At 56.5% G+C, this 19,482-nt stretch overlaps 7 protein-coding genes across 7 annotated transcripts; 3 read left to right on the forward strand and 4 right to left on the reverse strand.

The window, feature by feature from the left end:
• Positions 1-51: 51 nt before the first annotated feature.
• Positions 52-1,469, forward strand: KRP23_9260 (Vacuolar fusion protein MON1-like protein A; the record flags this gene model as incomplete). The annotated part of the gene is made up of 3 exons (XM_067894795.1): positions 52-727; positions 806-899; positions 968-1,469. 3 exons carry the CDS (start codon positions 52-54, stop codon positions 1,467-1,469), a joined length of 1,272 nt encoding a protein of 423 aa, XP_067742437.1.
• Positions 1,470-1,919: 450 nt separating this feature from the next.
• KRP23_9261 (Ankyrin-1) lies at positions 1,920-6,698 on the reverse strand (the record flags this gene model as incomplete). Its single annotated transcript, XM_067894796.1, has 1 exon — positions 1,920-6,698. One exon carries the CDS (start codon positions 6,696-6,698, stop codon positions 1,920-1,922), a length of 4,779 nt encoding a protein of 1,592 aa, XP_067742438.1.
• Positions 6,699-7,761: 1,063 nt separating this feature from the next.
• On the reverse strand, positions 7,762-9,791 carry KRP23_9262 (UDP-glucuronosyltransferase 3A1; the record flags this gene model as incomplete). The annotated part of the gene is made up of 3 exons (XM_067894797.1): positions 7,762-8,463; positions 8,557-8,961; positions 9,042-9,791. 3 exons carry the CDS (start codon positions 9,789-9,791, stop codon positions 7,762-7,764), a joined length of 1,857 nt encoding a protein of 618 aa, XP_067742439.1.
• Positions 9,792-10,119: 328 nt separating this feature from the next.
• KRP23_9263 (Cullin-3) lies at positions 10,120-12,387 on the reverse strand (the record flags this gene model as incomplete). The annotated part of the gene is made up of 1 exon (XM_067894798.1): positions 10,120-12,387. The coding sequence occupies one exon, from the start codon at positions 12,385-12,387 to the stop codon at positions 10,120-10,122; it is 2,268 nt and encodes a 755-aa protein (XP_067742440.1).
• A 116-nt stretch (positions 12,388-12,503) lies between these two features.
• On the forward strand, positions 12,504-13,705 carry KRP23_9264 (uncharacterized protein; the record flags this gene model as incomplete). Its single annotated transcript, XM_067894799.1, has 3 exons — positions 12,504-12,665; positions 12,741-12,816; positions 12,885-13,705. 3 exons carry the CDS (start codon positions 12,504-12,506, stop codon positions 13,703-13,705), a joined length of 1,059 nt encoding a protein of 352 aa, XP_067742441.1.
• Positions 13,706-16,566: 2,861 nt separating this feature from the next.
• On the reverse strand, positions 16,567-18,781 carry KRP23_9265 (uncharacterized protein; the record flags this gene model as incomplete). The annotated part of the gene is made up of 2 exons (XM_067894800.1): positions 16,567-16,597; positions 17,583-18,781. 2 exons carry the CDS (start codon positions 18,779-18,781, stop codon positions 16,567-16,569), a joined length of 1,230 nt encoding a protein of 409 aa, XP_067742442.1.
• A 175-nt stretch (positions 18,782-18,956) lies between these two features.
• KRP23_9266 (Proteasome assembly chaperone 4) lies at positions 18,957-19,447 on the forward strand (the record flags this gene model as incomplete). The annotated part of the gene is made up of 3 exons (XM_067894801.1): positions 18,957-18,963; positions 19,020-19,146; positions 19,219-19,447. The coding sequence occupies 3 exons, from the start codon at positions 18,957-18,959 to the stop codon at positions 19,445-19,447; spliced, it is 363 nt and encodes a 120-aa protein (XP_067742443.1).
• Between the last annotated feature and the right edge of the window lie 35 nt (positions 19,448-19,482).

Raw genomic sequence — 19,482 nt, forward strand, 5'->3', positions numbered from 1 at the left:
CACGACGTCTCCCGCTCGCGATCTTTGTATGCGATTCGGCAGTTTGGCAGCATGACGCAGCTGGACGTGGTCGTGTGCTCGACGTCGGGCAAGCCCGTGCTCCGCCACAAAGTGTCCACTTGCAAGGTCGGGCGTCCGCCTGAAGAGGCCGACGCGGCCACCAGCTCCTTCGCGAGCTCCCTGCAAGGTCTCCTGTCCTTCGTGGCCTGCACTCAGCACGAAGAGCTGCTGGAGCTGGAGGCTGAGGGCTGTCGCGGCGTGTTCCGCAGCTCCGACAGCTTGACGTTCGCTGCCATTGAGCGGGGACACGTGGAGGACGATAGCGTCCGCCACAGTGAGACGTCCGCGTTCGCACCGGAATGTCTGCGGCACTTGCTGCACCTGCTGCAGAACCAAATCCTGTTCGTGCTGAGCGACCGCGGGCTCGACGTGCTGCGTCGACAGCCAGGGTACGACCTGCGAGAGCTCCTCAACGGCACGGAGCGAGTCACGAGGTCGTTGACGGAGCTCTGGGCCTCGACGCCCACGCTGCGGTTCCGGGACTGCGGAGTGCCGTTCGTGCGACTGCGGCTCGAGAGACGCCGCCAGGTCACGAGAGCGCTGGAGTTCGAGGCGCACAAGGAGAATGCGGCGGCGTCTGCGATGATCTGCGGGCTGCTGCTGGCCAAGGAGCAGGTGGTGGCTATCGCTCAGCCCGCCAAGAAGCAGTTCAGTATGCTCGTGGACGGTGGGGAGAGACCTAGGTGAAGGCGTCGGGTGTCGAGTCTTGTAGCTGACGTGAGACTTGTGTGTGGACCAAATGCAGACCTGCTGCTGCTCGTCAACTTCGTGTACCACACGCCGTCGCTGGCCAAGTCCGAGACGTGGACGCCAATTTGTCTGACCAACTTCAACGCTCGGTGCGAGAGCGCGCGTTTAGCTGTCAAACGCTCGAGTCCGACTAACTGGTTTTGTGTATTTCGTGCAGAGGGTTCCTGTACGCGTACGTGGTCTTCTTGACGAGCGACGTGTGTCTGCTGCTGCTGAGCAGTCAGCAGTCCCCGGAGCAGTTCCCGCACTTTCAAGCCACGAAGGTGTTCGTGGCGCAGCGACTCGAGGAGATCGGCGCTATGGAGGATATCAGCGCCTCGGTCAAGAATCACGCGGCATGGCAGCCTCATGGAGACCTACCGTTGCTGCACCACTTCATCTACAAGAACGAGCTCACGGGTGAATGTGCCAGGCCCGAGCTGGTCTTCCCGTTCGACGAGGAGGACTTTGGCACTCGCGTGCAGCTGCTGAACCAGTACGCCAAGCTGCAGCACCTCATGTTCCCCGCCCCAGCCGAAGCTGAAAGTCGCGAGAGCCAAGTGCTGGGCAAGCGGCTTTCAACGTTGCAAGAAGCTACTGCAGCGCGTATGGCGTACGAACGCAGCGACTCGGGCCTCTTCGTGGGCATGTGCAGTGCAGACTATCGACTGTACGTGTGATTCGACTCGCTCGCCACCATTTCCGATGCTCGCGAGCAAATGCAAGTGCTGCTGGACCGACTCCGGCACGACGAAGAGCTCATGTCGGTCGCGCTCTTCCTTTCCGGCGGGGGCTTTCCCTCAGTCAGCTCGCTGGGGATGTGGCCCTGAAGTGGCAGAGGTAAATCCAGATTGCTCGTGAATTCAAAGTCTCTGGTGGTCGAGACCACAACTGCGTTACTTGACAACTTGAAAGCCGAGTGAACCAACCAGCACAACCCGATGCAACCCTCGAAGCAATAGCTCTCTTGCGCTGTCACCATACGCCTACACAACAAAAACTTCAAGCTGAAAACCTCCTTCTGGGCAAAATTGTCTGTTGGCACTTACTCCGGGCCACCCTAATAAAATGAAGCGCACGACGCCAGCATCTTGAGTCTGCGCGTCGTGCCTTGTCCGTTGAATATTTACTTATCTTGTTGGTGTCTTGTCGCCCAGCATGGCGTCGAAGATGATGTTGATACCGTCGTTGGATTCCGTGAGCTCCAGCATGCTGATGGACGAGTTGGATCCTCGTTGGCGCCGGTCGAAGCTGCCGTCACTAGAGAGCGCGCCCAACGCAGGGTGCTGCTGCTGCATGGCTCTTGAAAACGATGGAGCTTCCTCCTGTACAAGACGCACCTCGCCACTTCCCTCCACCTCCTCATCCGAGTCGAAGTCGTCGTCTTGGATCCCTGCGTACGACAACTCCTCGTCTTCCTCATCCAGGTCATCCGTGATCCGACCGACGAGAGTGGAGAAGTTCCCGATCATAGACTGGGACAGACTCATGTCGGAAGTCACGCTACGAGTAGTTCCTGTTGTTTCAGCAAACGTCTGCGAGAGTCGTGTGGGGGGCAACCCAAAATTCGACGTGTCGCTCCGCGAACTCGCGAAGTGGAGGCTCTGTGAGTTTGGCCTGCGTCTGCGCATGTTTCCGTCCACGCTGGGCCCCTGGAATGACGGGTTGTACGAGCCACCAGCCGACATGAAGCTGTCGCGCAAATCTCCAAACCCGCCACGAAGCTGGTGGCCACTGATAGGTCCATGTCCACCGATAGACGAGGTCCCGCTGTATCCCGAGTTAAAACTGGGCAGTTGTCCGCCAGAACTGAAGCTTGGTAGTGGGCCGTCGATACTGATGCCGTAGACCTCTTCACGCAGCGCGCCCAGCAGGTGCTGCAGCGACTGGCGAAAGCCCACCATGTCGCCCTTGGTGAAAAAGTGGAAGAACTCGCTGCGTGCAAGGCTGTACTTGATGTCGAGACCGAAGTCCATGCGGTTCACCACAACAGGTAGGATCTTCTTGCCCTTGTCCTCGGCAAAAGCAAGCTGGTCCTTCACAAGCTCGCTCGCCAGCGTCTTCTCCGAAATGAGCACTACGAACGCCGAGCACTTGAGAATAGCTTCTTTCGCTTCATGAATGCGCACCGACATATCCTCGTTCCGCGACAGCATTGGTCGATTTGTCTTCGACTTGTCGGCCTCTTCCTCCTTGTCCTCATCAATCGTCGTTGACAGCTTCACCATGTGCTTACGGTCCACGTAGCACCTCAGGCCTCCCTCGCGGCACATTTCCACGCACAGCTTGCGAACAAATCGCCCGTGGTAGTCGCCGTGGCTGATGAAGACAAACTGCTCGCCACTGGCTGTAGCACTGTTCAGTTCCTGCAGATCTTCCACAATACTGTCCTTGGCACTTGACTCATCGATATCGTTGTTTGAGTCTCGCTCCGAGATGGCATTGTTACGTCCTCCGCGCTTTGCTGCCCCTCCTGCGCCTTCCTTGCTGGTAGCGCGATGGAAGTAGTAGCCGCCAGTGTCCAGAACGATGCTATCAGATACGCCACAGTCGTCGACAAAGCTGTTCGAGCTGCTGGTGCTGCTAATGATACTCAGGTTCGTGCCATTGTAGTCGTAGTTGTTCAGGCGCATACCACGAGAGCTGGCAGAGAAGACGCCATTAGACCCAATGGACCGAGAAGACCCCGGTGGGCCGCGGCGACGACTGTTGCCAATAACGAGTGGCATCGTTGAATCATCACTAAGCTCGTGGATCGACGAGCCACCCGAGTCGTAGGCGTAATAGTTGGGAGTATCGAATGCTGACAGGGCCAGTGCTCGCTCATCAAACTTCATGGAGTCCATGCCGTACGTGTTGCAGGAGCTCATACCTGAAGCCGCGTGGTTGAGGCGGCGACTGCGCATTCCACTGCTTGCGTGGCCTGATCCTGACATTGGGTTCGTCTCCGCACGACGCATGTTGCGCTTGATGTTATCCTCCTTTCGCTTCTCGATCTCGTCGCGCATGCCATCCAGCAGCATACGCAGCTGGTTCTTGTACGTATCTTCGTCGTATTCGTACCGAGTTTCCTTCTCGTTCACCTGCTCTACGCTCACGATGGCCTTTTCAAATGGCACAAGCTGCCGTGTGTACAAATACACCTGCAGCTCCTCCGAAATCTTCGCATGCTCCGTGGAAATAGCCATGATGGGCGTGCCCACCTGCTTAGCCAAAGCCAGCTCCTTCAAACACCATTCAGACTGAGCGTAGTCCTCCGTGAGAATGCACAGCACCACGGCAGCATTGGTGATACCGCGTGCAATCTCCTCGCGCCAGACAGAACCGCCGCCGATTCCGCTTGGGTCCATGAGATCAAGCCAGACCGTAATGCTCGCGTCTTCAAGTGACTTACGCAGCTTCAATGCGAACTCCATGTGCGAGTGCGTGTAACTAATCATCACATCACGAGTACCTGCGGCTCGCTTGATCTCGAACTGTAACCTTGTTGACGTGGTGCAGTCAATGGGCCGGAACCCGTCGTGGTTTGTGCGCATAATATCGCCTCCCATACTCAACAGCGCCAGAGCAGTCTGCTGGTCGTCGAGTTTCACAGCCAAGTGCAACGCCGTATCACCCGTCGCGCGAAGCTGGTGATTGATATCGCCACCATTAGCAACCAGCGCCTTGAACATATCCACACTTGTGCCTCCCGCACAAGCCGCGCACATGATAGGAGTCATATCGCCATCATCTACGATCGTAGGGTCTGCACCGTGATCCAGTAACACACGCACAATGCCCACGCGGTTCACTCGAGCTGCCCAGTGAAGTGCTGAGCGGCCATGAGCATCCTGGAAATTAGCATTGGCCTTAGCAGCCAACAGGATCTCGACGGCCCCCACTGCGCCATTTACTGCAGCCCAATGCAGTGGCGTACGCTTGTTGAGTCCGACGTAGCCCAGCTCACCGAGAACGTCTGGATTCACCTTCTTGCGCAAGAAGCTTCGGATCGTCGCGACGTCATCCATGGCAGCTGCAGCGTGCAACGGCGTGAGTGCTACGTCGCCTCCCCAGTCCTCCAGCACCTGTGCAACGGCGTAGTTACCTCGCAGATATGCGAGCTGCAACACCGTGATTGTATTCATGTGCCCAGGATCTGGGATGGCGAGATGATTCGCGCCAGCACGAAGCAGCACGTGCACGATTTCAGGGTGATCAGCTAGGAAAATGGGCGGCAAACGGCTTTCACATCGGTACGAGGACTTGGAGCAGAGGTTGACGTCAGCTCCATGTGCAATCAGCCAGCGTACGGCGGCCAAACGACCGGTGCTCACAGCACAATGCAGCGGCGTGACCAGCGTCGTCTTGAACACAGAGCTATACGTCTCGTCCGCTGAAACCACAGGCTTGGGGATGAAGTAGCTCGCGAGGTACCAGAAGAGATCGCCCGTGCTAAACCTTACGCGGGAGACCTTGTCGAAGCAGTTCACCTTGAAATGCGCCTTGTACAGCAGATCCATGGCTGCGATGTTGCCTTGGTACGCTGCCACATGCATGGGGTTCTTCTTGGCAAGTCCAAAAATGCCAAACACCATGACTGGGTCCGGATACAAATCTCGTGCGAAACTCTCGCCAAGGTGCAGCTTTGCGATGCGAATCGAGCGACGAATAAGCCGGAGATCGCCCAGCTGAGCTCCTCGGAAAAGTCTCTTTTGCACGTCTTTGACGATGGTAGACCTGGCTGGAGTTGGCAGCGTCGCGTCGGCGTTGCCCTGCTTCTGCTGCTGGCGCTTTTTGCGCTTCAACTTGGAGCGCAGCATGTGCGCCTTGACGTCTCCTGTCTGGTCGCTCTCCTTGAACGCGCCCAGCTGCATCTTCAAATGCTCGCGGAACCTCGCAAAGGCTCGCATGAGCACAAACAGCAGCCAGAACATGACGACAGCGCAGCCGCAGAAGACGTAGGCCGGGATGTTGGAGTCGCAGTCCACGAAGATTTTCCCGCTTGCCACGTAGTAGACGAAGAAGCCGAGAATCAGCGCCTCGTACAGGAAGATGCCGACGCCCACAAGTTCACAAATCTGCAGACAAATGGTGCGTTTGACCTTCTGCAGTCTCCCTCCTCGGTCGATTCTCTGCTCTCTCCTGAATGGCTCGAAGATCCTCAGTCCTGAAGCTGGCAGGCCCAGGATAAACACCGCCGGGAACAAATGGTAGACCAGAGCTGCTAACGCCAAGGACGTGGCACAACTTTGCTCGTCCCTAGACACGAGAACCTTCAGAGGGGAGCCCACGTACAACTTCCCATGGCGAATATCGTCCGCGTCGGGCTCGTAGAAGTAGAAAAACCCTAGAGCGATGAGGTCTCCCAGCACAATCAACTGGGAGAGTCGCAATAACCTCCTGGAGAAGTAGGAATTGCTCAGGAACTGCCCGTTGAGGTACCTCTTGGGTAGTTTGGGTAGAACGGAGTCCCGCAGCTCGATGGAGCTCATCTGCATCGTATGTTCCGTGGCGTCGGCCTTGCTGCTCTGGTCCGTGTCCTTGCGGTTCTGTTCTACCTGCTCTACCTGTTCTACCTTTGGGTCGACCTCGGCGTCATCCAACGTGATTGTTCTCGGGCCGAGCTGAATATCGAGCGCCATGCGATCGGCGCCGCTGAGTCTCGCGTCGGTAGGGCGGTAGACCGGCCCTATCGTAGGTCCATGCCGCTGGCGTGCCGCGCACTCCGCGTCTGGGGCGGAGGCTAACGAGCCGTGGCCGCCCGACTCGGCGTCGCTATTGAACGTGTCTTGTTTATTCAATTCCTTGGTGCGGACCTTGATGGGCGTCTCGAGCTTGGTGTATTGGGTCTGCGCGTCGGTAGGTTCGTGGTAGGCTGCGTCGTCTGTGTGTAGAGTGAGATCGCTGGGGCTGGGGTCGGGCTCCATTCTTGTATGGGGCTGGCTGAGGGCCTGCGGTGGCCCGGCGAGGGGCTCTACCTTCTTCCGCGCTGGCGCAGGTTAATGCGGAATACAAGGCAATGCAGGAGCCGTCGAGCACGAGTGTGAGAGTTCGCACTGTACACCTGGCGCGGGTGGAACAGCCGGTCACGGCAAAAAGACGAGGCGGCGGCAAAATGGCTCGGATTTTTGATAGGGAAAGCCCAACTGTGACTGCTTCTTCAGCTTGGCTGGATCGGTCTGCTATTCTAGTTGTGACTGGTATGTTGCTACTGCAGTGCTCGACGGACGCAATAACTGATGGATGGACATGTGGGCGACAGTAATCGCGGAGACCATCAGGGGGCATTACAGCCGCAGGAGTGAGTGGCCTGCCCCAGGAAGGTGGTGCTCCCTTCGAATTGCTGCTGCAGATCCATTCGAGGCGCCTTGGTCCAACTGGCTGCAGTTGTAGAGAGCTGGCAGCGGGTAGAGCCCCGGGCTCGCAGAGGAGAGGACTTGAAGGCGACCGGCTCCTAGGCTGACAGGTGAAGCCGCGTTAATTGCGCGACGTAGCGACGACGGGCGTCTGTGGATGCACTTTGCGCTAGTAAGGCATTGGATACTGCTCAGGTAGCGAGAGCGCGCCAGGATATCTAGGCCAGGGAGAACGCTTTGCAATCGACAACCTCGCTTTTGACAGCGGCACCTCATGCTGATGAATCTCGCCATGTTTGACACGTACCGCCGTGCCGTGCTGTATGTGTTCAACGGGTGCGACAAGAGAGGGCAACGTACCGCGGAGAATGGCGATGACGTGGAGCCGGTTGGAATATCCGAGACCGAAATGCCACGCCTCACCCGTCGGAGCTCTGAGCCTAAATGCAGTCGATAGGATGCATCGACCGCAGCCTGGCAAGAGAGAAGCGGTGGCTGTGCTCCGAAACCATCGTCCGACCTCGTCGTTCGCTCGAAGTTGAAGCCTGCGGTAACAAGTGCACATGAAACAACAACTGCTACTGTCCATGGGGCCCACTGCACCTGCTCGAAGACAGGAGCACTGCGTGGGGGTTTATTGCACCGCTTTATGGACCTCGTCGGCGCGGCTCAGCTCGCCGTTCGCAGCGAGCTCTTCCGCTTCGAGCACCTCGAGCGGCGTCAGAGGCTGGAAAATGGACAGCACCACCGACACGAACGTGCGCAGAATGATGGCCGCGCCGCAGAGAATGGCTCCGTAGATGAGGTACACGTCCACCAGGTACGTCTTGTACAGCGGCTGCAGGGTGCGCATCGACAGCAAGTGACGGGATCCGAACTCGGCAACGGCCAGGAGCTCGTCCGCTGCGCACTTCACCCCACCGCCAGTCTTCACCAGCTCCCCGAGGTGATCCGCGTTCGCCTTGAAGTGCTCGCGCTCACCGCCCAACATTGTACCCACTGCCGAGCGCAAGCTGTCCTCGGAGAATGATTTCCCGTCCAGTCGGAGACCGGCACCTGCCCGCACCACCGCGTTCAGCCCTTCAACTTGTTCGGCCGAGTAAGGGATTCCTAAGACGGGCACTCCAACGACGAGAGCCTCTTGCATGGTCTGGAAATCTCCCGCAGTGATCAGCAGCGCTATCTCGGGTGCAAGCGCGAGCACCGCTGCATCGTCCAGGCCGTCGCCGAGAAATAACACTGAATCTCGGGGACGCGAACGCAAATCGAATGCTGCTTGCTCTTGCAGGGTGATTTTCCACAAGAGTCGGGCATCTGCAGTTTCCAGTGCGTTCATCTGCAGAGCATGCACAAGCAGAGAACAGTCAGCAAAGGCAGCTCCCGTCAACATCTACGCAATAGATCAGCGTCAGAACAGCACAAGACCTACGATAGTCGTAATGAACTCTGGAGTCAAAGGCACATCCGTCTGAAAACTGATAAATATCAGTGGCTTGCCTTGGTGCTCCGGGGCCTCCAGCCAAGTTGTCAACGCCGCTGGAAATCTGCTACGGCCAGACGGACTTCCTTCAGCCTCTGCACGCTCGACCTGCAACTTTTGCGACTGCAACAAGCCTACCATTCGAAATTGAGGCGTCATGGGGCGCGCCTCGTCCAGTCCAAAGACGGAGTTCACTAGCACGAGCGCGTGGCCGTGCATCTGATGCTTGCTATCGATGGTCTCAAGTTCGTGCTCTAGCCGCACAGCATTAATCTCCTTATACACATGAACCAGTCCCAGTCGGAAGCGCAGACGATAATAACTATTCAAGCATCGCTCCAGCACGCTCGTCGTCTACTCAAACAGCAACAAATCTCACAGTTAGTACTCTCCAACGCCCTCTTGTCCACCGCATCAATGTTACAGCTTCTTACGTGCATGGTAAAGTTGGAGAACGGCGCCGGAATGTACGCAGGCGGAGAGTCTATGTCAAAGAGCAAGTGTGGGTCGTTCACCACGTAGGGCAGTTGAAGTCGATGGCACGCGTCAAAGCCTGCGAAAGTGTGTCGATCCACGACGACCAGATCCGGACGGTCATCCTCGAGATCCTCCAGCAATGGCCCAAACATTGGCCGTTGGAACGACGCGTAGTAGCGCAGTGTGTTGGCGTAGCTCTCGTAGACACCGAGCGTCTGGAGCTCTATCGGGTCCAGCGCCGTGGCTCGGCCTTTGCCCGCAACGTTCCCGAGTGAGATGAACTCCAGTCCTTCCAGGTCGCTCATCCATTGGCGGCAGTTCTCGGGCAGCGCGAAGCCCACGCGCACGCCGCGGGACAGCAACTCCTCGGCCAGGTGCTTGAGCGGCAGCATCTTGTCCAGCACGGGGATGCTCACCAGCACGATATACAGGTCGCTGGCTGCATGGTCCGCCTTGCTTTTGGGCGTGGACGCGTCCGTAGTGGCGGCTGCATCCGCCCCCAGACGTCCCAGACAGCACAGGAAACCCAGAGTGAGCAGCAGCCACGCGTTCGTCCGCCACTGGCGCTGCAGCCGCAGCCGCAGACTCGGCGCTGCGCTGCTGCGAGGCTTGGATGGAGACGAGGACGACGTCAAGAGCTGCACGCGGTGGATGGGCGTGGACTGCACAGCCACGGAGCGCAGCCCCGAGAGCTGCGACTCGGCCATTTTGGCTCGCGATTCGGCGACTTTGTGGCGCTTTGGCTTTGCCTTTGGGCGTTATAAGTGAGCCACGGATGACGTGTTCGTAAAAGGAGGTAGATGGGTTCCGGTGATTGACATGGCAGTATATACCGGTACATGTAGAGCGGTCATTGAAGTGGGGTTTGAGAATGTCGCAACAAAATATCATGATAGAATGTCACGATAAGAAATGTCGTCAATTTGTTGCGCGCGTCTCTAAAAAGCTGATGTCTCGGCGAAGGTGCTGCCATTTTGTCGCCGGGTGTAGTTGTAGCTGCTTCTCGCTGTCTTGTACGTCGGTTGTCGCTGCGCCTCAAGCTAAATAGTTGTACATTCGTCGGTCCGTGGTGCTGCGCTGGAGATACTCGCGCTCGATGAGACTCTCGATGCGCAGCTTAATGAGCTGCGGGGACGGCGTGAAGCGACCTGCCATCTGGCGAGTGACCTCCGCGATGAGTTGGTTGTGCTGCATCTGCTTGCGCGTCTTCATAATACGCACGATCGCGGCCTCGACAAGGTGTTTGCGGTCCTCGGCGACTGTGGGCGGCAGCGCATCGGCCGGGTTGCCCGAGCTGGACGCCACAGCCGGCAGCAGCGACGTCTCCTTCTGTGACACTAGCGGTATCCGTACGCGGTGCAGCTTCGACTTGTACGCATCATTCACGATAAACGTGTCTGCCTCTTCGTCAATACGCTTCCCCTTGGAACTCTTGATCAAAATCTTGTACTTCGGTGTGCAGAGAGAAATTAAGTGACGCTTTAAGTCCTTGACATCAATACGCGTGCGCTCCACGAGCTCTTTAAAACGCCACTCAGGACTCTGATTGAACAACATCAAAATGACAGCTTGGTAGGTCGACACGTTTAGCTCGTGACGACGCTTGCCGTCCTCTACGCCAGCAGAGAACGTAGCGCGCATGTCAACAGTACCCATGTTTGCCATCCATGCCAGCTTGCGGCCGTTGTGCCGTGCGTAGTAAAAACCCTCGAACGTCTGCGTCAACTGAACAAGCTCCAGTGGGAGAGCACACATAGGAGCCATTTCCGTAGGCCAAAAACCGCTTGTCAGCACGTGCACAGACAGAGGCATTGGTGCGACGGATATATCGATACCAAAGCCGCTTCCCCTTGTTTCGTATCCCGACTTTCGGTAAAGCTCCATGAGGTCCTTCGAGATACTCATGTCCTTGAACATACCCTCCAGCTTAGATGTAAATTGGTAGCCGCATTCGGCCTTGAGCTTCGAGATCACAATCTTTTCAGCCTCGTCCGAAGTGCCACGGCTGTTAAGAAGTCGCTTGGCGAGCAAAACCTTGTAGAATTCCTCAAACACATCCTTGTCCTGCAAATACCTGAACAGTGCGATGACTTGCGTCACGCGAGTATCCATCTCTTCTTCAAACCGGTTCTTCGAGCGCAGCAACTCGTCCAAGTAGTGGGCCAAGTATCCAGCACAGACTGTGTTCGTGTTCATGAAGGCCTCAAAGCCCTGCTTGATGGACTTGTGGAACTGCGGGTCATCGAAAAAACAGTCTGACAAGAAACCCACAAACTTTTCACGCAACGCCAGCAATTTCTCCACAAACTGTGCAGCATCCAACGCAGTATCGGGGTTACACTGCGTCTTGACAGTTTCCTCTCCGTTTGTCTTGATATACCCCAGCACCGCGTCACTGATTTCAGGTAGTGTGCTCGGTACACGTCGGAAGAGCGAGTACATCCTGCGCAGTGCCTGCGTCTTGCCATCACGGAAGAGCGCCACACACCCAGAGTGTTCCATCTCCACCAGCGCCTTGGCCTGGTTCTTGATCAACTGCGTCTCCACAATTGTCTTGAGTTTATGCTCTGTGGACGGGTTTAAGTAGTGCAACACCCGCGCTCCCTCCTCGTTCAGCCGCTGCTCGGCCTTCTCCAGGTACTCTGGACACGTGGCCACATCCAGCATGGTCTGCGCCTCTGCGCGGTAAAAGTCGAGTGTAGTCTCGAGGAAGAACTTCTCAAAGTCGCTCTCGTACACGGCATTCGAGTGCACGCCGAGGTCCACGAGCATGCGGAGCACGCTCTTGATGAGGTCCCTGTCGATGAGCTCTCCGTGTCGCTCGCGCTCGATGCTGAGCAGTAGACGCGCACGCAGGCGGTCGCGGACGCTGTCGTGGCGCACGATGACGTCTCGAAAGATGTAAAGGCCGCTGTCGTACACGGGCAACTTTCGCTTCTGAGTGACGTAGGTGCGGTCCATGTACATAAGGATGTCTCGGACCATGGTCAGGACGACCTGGTGGTCTGCCCACTGGTCGTTGAGCGCCACGAGCAGCAGCTCATCCGAGACGGCAGCCACCTGCTGGGCTACGCTCTGCAGGTGCTCCGTGATGACGCCCACGACGCCCCCGTAGAGCAGGTCCCCGTGCTTGTGCAGCACCAGGTTGTACGAGTTGCGGTAGAGCTCCTCGAACGACAGCAGACTCGCGTTGTGCGAGAAGATCTCGTAGATGGCCGTGCGCAGCGACGCCCAGATCTCCTGCGCACGAGCCTGGTCCATGCCCATGTTCTGCCGGTACGGCTTGATCACGAGCTTCTTCATAGTCGAGGGGAGGTTGGAGCTGGAGAGGAAGGATCGAAATGTGGCACTTGTGTAATACTGGTGTGGTGAGTGTACGATACACCAAGGAGACCGTCACTCTTCAATACAGCGCAGTCATGGCGACGGATGCGAGTCTCGAGGAGCTGGAGACGCGCCTCGTGACGTTCTCCGAGCAGCTGCAGAACATCCACGAGCTGCTGCAGAGCGACCCGACGAACGCTGAGTTCCTGAGCATCGCCAAGGACCTCGTGGAGGTTATCACGCTCACCAAAGAGACGGTAGGCGCTGCGAAGCGTTTAACTCCCGCTAATTGGCAGCTAATTCGTCTTGTTTTGCTGTTATTTCCTCTCCAGATCGACCTCAAGGTGAATGCCGCGTCGTCCACCCAAGTTTCAGAGCTGCAGAAGCACCAGGAGGCGCCAACGCTCGGTAAGAAGCTATTAAGTCGCTCTTTGGGACGAAATGCTGACCAAATGTTGCGTTTTGCGTTTGAGCAGAGTTGCAGTTTCTTCCGGGGTCGTCGGTTGAAGCACTGCAGCAAGGAGTGTGGTACCCGGCGCATGTGGACTCAGTGACGAACGACGGCAGCTACAACATCAAGTTCCTGGGCTTCGGCACCTCTGCCGAGCTCAAGACAAACGCTCTGAGAGCCATTGACGTCGATACAGAGGAAGCAGCTATGCTGCCGGCTAAGGAGTTAGTTAGTGAAGGATTCAGATGCCAGGCCAAGTACTACGTGGACTCGAAGCTGTACCCGTGCTTGGTCACGAAGACCACGGATTTAGGTTTCCAGGTGCTGTTCGACAGCTACGGCAACTCGGAGGAAGTGCCGTATGAGTATTTGAGACCTGCGGCATCGTCACCGCTGTCAGAGGTAGAGCCCACTACTGCCCAGACGCACACTACGGATACCGATGATGCCAATGCCACACATGCTGCTGCTGCTACAGCAACGACGAAGATGGCGCCTGCTGTGATTCACAAACCGATTAAGATCCCAGAGAACCTGCAGATTTTGCCCACTGACACCGAGGCGGAGAAGGAACGCAAGCGTAAACGCATGCGTGCTATCAAGAGCCTAAACAGACACAAAAACATTGACAACGAGCGCAACATCAAGCAGCACGACTGGAAATCCTTCCAACACAAGGCCAAAAAGAAAGGATTGAAAAAAGGTGTCAGTGGTGTGCTGTCCAAGCGCGGCTCGAGCATGTTCGCGTCGCCAGATACAGTGCAGGGTCGCGTAGGTGTTGTGGGCAGCGGCCAGGGCATGACGACTTTCCAGGATGCAAGAAGCAAGAAGCCTAAGCATGCTTAGAGGCACAAGGTAGGCAATGCTGCTCGTATCGTTCGTTGCAGGGTCTGCTGCCGTCTTTATTGATGCTGCATTTTCTAGTACATTGCAGTTGACGCAATTTGTGCATTCCTCTATCAGTTGGTGTTGTGCTTTTGATTATTTTTGTAGGGGGGTCTACCCTCACACGATGTCCTCGGTGCTACCATGCTGATGGCGCGCTGACCCGGTCAATCGCAGGCTGCTTTCTCTGCTCCTGCTGGCAATGGAGACACCTGACGCGGTACGTGACCCATCATTACTCCCAGGATGCAAGTGGTCTTGCTGAAAAAGTTGTACATCATCACGGCGTGATGCTTCGAGTATATCGGGGTCGCTCCAGCCGTGACCGCCAAAGCTTGAGGTTGAGCCTCCTCGACTCCCCGTTCTTGGGGTGCTTAGCGCTGCAGGCGAAGTCATGAAAGCTCTCACGGGGAGCGTGGGGAGCAGGAGCGATGGGTCTGTAGACAGCAGCTCCTCATCGAACGGCGATTGGACCTCGACAACGTCCGTGTAGGCCGCCAAAGAGGACGGTCGTGACTGGAATGAGGAAGTCGACGATATCGGAGACAAGACCGCCATCGCACCCAAACTTGAGCCAAGATCACCCTGGTCTTCCTGCTGACGTCGCTGAAGACGGCGCTGTCTAGCTTCGTTCTGTTGCTGTGCCCGTAGATAATTGGCGAGCTGTTCCAAGCTCTGCTCAAAGCCCAACGAAGCGTTGAAATGGTGCACCATACTGCGGGAAAAGGTGTAGCGCTTGGCCAGATCCACTTTGTGTAGCGACAGCAGAATGGGCATAAGCAATTTGCCGCGATCCTCCGCAAAGGCTAGCTGGTCGGCAAGGAGATCGCAGTTAGCTGATAGCGGCGATAACACCACCAGCACGGCGGAACAGGCCAGGATAGCATCCTTGGCAGCGAGTTGCCGAGTTTGCACTGGTAGACGCGCAACTTGGTGATCAGTGCCTCCTAAATCAGCACCAAAGCCCCCACTCTGAGCCTCGGCATTCACGGGGTCGTGCGGCAGGTGCGCATACTGCACTTCCGGAACGGTTTGGTCCACGACACAGCGAATGCCTTGCTTCAGCAAGGATTTTTGCAGTTGCAGGCAGAATGAACGGTGATAATCGCCATGGGCAATGAACACAAACGAGTCCGTAGCAGAGGTAAAGGCTAGCGATGAAGCCAGCGAGTCGATCCTCCGCAGCGGACGGAACAGCGGCACATTCAGAGGACCCTCCGGGAAGTTAATTTGCACATTGGAAGTGTCGGCGCCTTCGCACTCAATAGTGTTGTCGGGGGCCGGAGGGTTCCCACACATCGCTCTGTTTTCGTCCTCGGGATAGATTTCGCTATCGTTGCGACGACTTCCGTGGCGCGACACATCTCCACCGGTTCCATCATCGGCCTCATGGCCAGGAAGCTGTACTTGCTGTTGCTGCTGCTCTTGTCGCCGAGCCAGTCGAGCTCGGTGTTCTTCAATTTGGTCTTGGATGCCATCCAGAAGCATTCGTAAGCAATGACAGAAAACTTCGTCATTGTAGTTTGGCACTAGCTCGAGATTACTTGCGACGCGCTTACCCAGCATGTTCGTCAGCTCATTTGTGGTGTCATCTTCACTCTGGAAGCCTGATTCACCTTCGCGAGAATCTGTCTCCTCCATAGTGTGCGAACTATTGCTAGCCATTCGCGGACGCTCTCCCTCCTCGTTATCTTCATCTGCCGTGGGAAAAGTAGCCGGCACACTAGCGTAGTTATGCTTCACGGCTGGACGGAAGTCAATCACTTGGCGGGTCCACAAGTACACCTGCAGCTCTTCAGATATTTCCATGTCTTCACACTGGATGGCTACGACTGGGATATTCTGCATCTTGGCAAAAGCCAGCTCTTTCATGCACCACTGCGACTGTGGGTAGTCCTTCGTCAATACGGCAAGCACGAGTGCACTGCTTTGGATACCCCGAGCGATCTCCTGACGCCACACGGAACCACCGGTGATACCTGTTGGCCCCATTGAGTCAATCCAAGTTGTAACCCGATGGCGTTCCAATGAGTCTCGAAGCTTGCGTGCCAATGGAGCGTGAGCATGGCTGTAGCTGATCATGACATCGCGTTGGCCTGCCTCCTTTTTGACAGCAAAACGCAGTGCAGGTGAGCGTGCGCAGTCGATGGCCCGTTGGCCAAGTAAGTTTACCGCCGTCAGGCTTAAGCCTGCACGGACGAACAGCACGGCTGCGGTTTGATTGCGACGACGTAGCGCCACGTGAAGAGCTGAATCGCCGTTGCTCGTACGCGTAGCAAGCAGATCCACACCATGGTCAAGCAGCAGCTGGAAGATGCGCGGATCCAAGCCGCGTGCTAAAGACCTTCGGCCGCTAAGCATCACGCCGACTTCGCCATCCTCATTGCCACCATCGTCAAATTCATCATCCTGGATGTGATCATCGCCAAGTTTGTCCAGTTTTCCTGCTGAAGTCTTAGCACCTCTTTTGATAGAAGCACACGCTCCAGCAGCGCAGATGCAGAGCAATGGATCTCCTTGCGCGTCACGCACGTTGACATCGGCACCACTTTCTAGTAGCGCGTCGACTGCACGTGTACGATTTAGAACACACGCCCATGCCAACGGTGTTCGTCCAAAGACGTCCCTCGCGTCTACGTTCGCTCCATATCGAACTAAAAGATGTATAATCCGCGCGTGCCCCCGCATTGCGGCCCAATGCAGTGGAGTGCGTCGAAAACATCCGACGACTTGTTCACCAAGGGTGTCCGGATCTGCACCATGTTCGAGTAAGAAAGCCACCTCGTGCCGACGTCCGCCAGCACAAGCATCGTGAAGTGGAGTCAATACCACATCTCCACCGTACTTCTCCATCTGACGTGCAACAGCAGCATTGCCTGCGATTCGTGCAACTTCGAATGCAGTAAGAAGCAAACCGCTAGCCTCTCCAGGTAGAGCTAGGGGGTTGCCACCGGCATCCAGTAACAGCCGCGTGCACTCCTTGTCCACTGCCCAATACAGCGGCGGAGTGGCAAAACGTGGGTGAGTCGATAACGCTGACGCATCGGGTTTAGCACCGTAACGCAGTAGCAGCAATGTTAGCTCTGCATGACCTAACGTCACAGCCACGTGGAGAGGTGTCAATAGCGTCGCATGTAGCAATCCGACAGGTCCAAACGGATGGGAAGCACTGGCTAGACCAGGCGCAGCGCCTCCATTACCTGCGCCGCCACCCGCGGACGCATTGGCCACAACGCCTGCGCTGGATCGACGAACCACGAAGAATAGCAACCGGAACATGAGCCGGTATAGCCACGCAAGATCAAGCCGCAACAGCTCAATCTTGTCGAGTTGTTGGACATCGAAGTGGCCATTAGCAAGCAGTTCCCGAACGACCTCGATCTGATCGAAAGCCACTGCGACGTGAAGTGGATTGCGTTGCCCACGAGCGAGTAGCACTAGCCCACTCAGCGTCCACACACGTGGCTCGTACCATTCGATGGCAAAATCTGGACCAGATATGCTCACAGCAGTCTCCAGCAGCGATCGGACATGTTCGACGTCCCCACGTTTTGCCGCACTGTAAAGTGCCACCTTGACGTAATGCACCTGAGTGTTACTGCTCCCTGCAGGTACAGAAGCCCCTCCATCTTGCGTGCCACTGTATCCGTTACTTCGTGACGTGCCACGCAGTCGTTTACAACGCCGCCAACATGCCCATACAGGTGCGGGTAGCCAAGCATAGAGTGGCGTGGCGAATGAACGTTCCACATAGTCGAAGCGTGAATGGCCTGGTACGTAGCCGCGCTGGAAAAGAAAGTGTTGATGAAGTCGGTGGAAAATAAGTATTTGCCGCCACCTCAATAAATAAGCAAACACAGCGATAGCCTGGACAACCAGGAACATCAGGAAATACCCCGTCGCAAGTTGACGGTCGCAGGCTGAAAACATCTCGGATATGCTTCCAGAATCCGATGGCACGAAGATAACTACCAGCGTGTAGATCAGGAACGGGATTTCCAGCACCACGATAATTTCACAAAGCGTGAATAGATACGTCTTCTCGAATCGCTGCTGCTCCTTGGTGATATCTGCGACTGTAGATGCCGGGGCGACAACAGCAGTTGGCTCCCTGCTGCTAGAAGATGTCGAACTTACAGTTGAATAATCCCTGCGAGCACGGCGGTATAGTCTGCAGGCCTTAAAATTCAGCGCCGGGAGACACAGCAGCACATTCGCCACCAGCGAGTATGCGTACATGTCCAGAAAATCGAGCGAGTGTGCGTGGCAGTGCTTTTCCGCGTCCTCTCCGGCGCCTTCATCCTTATGTTTCAAAATGGCCGGAACGACGACATGATTCGCCAGCTCCCGCACGAGATACACCACCACAATGAGCGTCGAGTTGGCCACCATTCGCGCACACAAGTACGTGTTGCTGTCTCTCTTCAGCCATGGGAATAGACACCAAAGCACGCGTCGCATCCTCATATAACACCACCACAACTTCCTGATCCTCAACTGGCCGCTGCCATCCACGTAATAATTGCACGACGGCAGCGCTGAGCTCCCCATAGCAGCACACGGAGTTTCCCCCATCTCTGCAATGTCTAAATTGCACGATACTGGAGCTCCTGATTGTTGCTGCGTCATGGAGCTATTGGACGGCCTGGATGAGTGTGCTGAGACCGCGGAGGGTGCCGCTCGTCTGTGCCACTGGCTCTGATGCAACTCTGAATTGGTCTCCGAGTGTCTGGACCCGTGGGTTCGTCCAGCAGAGCTGGCTGAGGGCTGGCGCTGGCTTAGCGGCGTCTGGACTATGTCCATGAGCGGTACTTCGTAGCTAGACAGCCGCGGGGCTTCGCTCTCGCTTGATACGGGGCTCGGAAGCGCTCTTCGTCGTCGCCCATTGACTGAAAATGGCGAGCGCAGCGCCTGGAAGACGCTCGAGGCGACGGAAACCTGCTCGGAAGCCGCAGAAGGTGAGGAGGATGATGCAGGCGGCGAGTTGGCGTCGCTGCTGATGCTGATCTCCGACTGCTGGCGCGCGGAGGACGCCATGGGCGCCGCGGAGACCGAGGCTTGTTGAGGTACTAAAATAAGAACTGGATGTATGGAACGTTGAGCTCTACCCGCGTAATCCGGTTACGGGTGTAACCATCTTTCCCGCCAATCAGAGACGGAATTTCTAAAATGTTAAATGTATCTATTTATAGAGCTGTTAAATAAAAACGTAATGGCGAGTAAGTGAGCCTCACCCTGTGAGTATGAAGGGGGATTTACTAACGTATGTGGACAGCTCAGGGCCTGCGCATCATCGACCTGCCCGGCGCGCTGCTGGATCAGAGCTACGTGGTGCAGATCTGGCTACTGAGCAACTGCATTTTCGTGTGGATGGGCTCAGGCGCCGACAAGCCGCGACTCGGGTGCGGACCAGCCCAGAAATTGTAGCATGCTATAATATTTACTGATTATTTATTATAATGTTGTACGTGCAGGTCGCTATCGACAGCCATCGCCACGCGCTACAGCCCCATGCCGCTCATCACGTCCATCGTGGGGGCCCCCGAGATGGAGGAGCAGCAGATCGCGCAGCGTCTAGCGCGGCGCACAGGACGCCAGTGCTTCGTGTCCTGCCAGCTGCCGGATCACGTCCCCGAGCTCTTTGCGTACGTGGAGAAACAGATCACCAAGAGGTTGACGGAGGAAGGACTCGTGAAGAAGTGACGGGGCTGATGGGTTTCGGTTATGGGGTCAAGATG

Source organism: Phytophthora ramorum (genome assembly GCF_020800215.1).
Source record: "Phytophthora ramorum isolate Pr-102 chromosome Unknown Phyram_PR-102_s0008, whole genome shotgun sequence".
In the NCBI taxonomy this organism is placed as follows: domain Eukaryota; phylum Oomycota; class Peronosporomycetes; order Peronosporales; family Peronosporaceae; genus Phytophthora; species Phytophthora ramorum.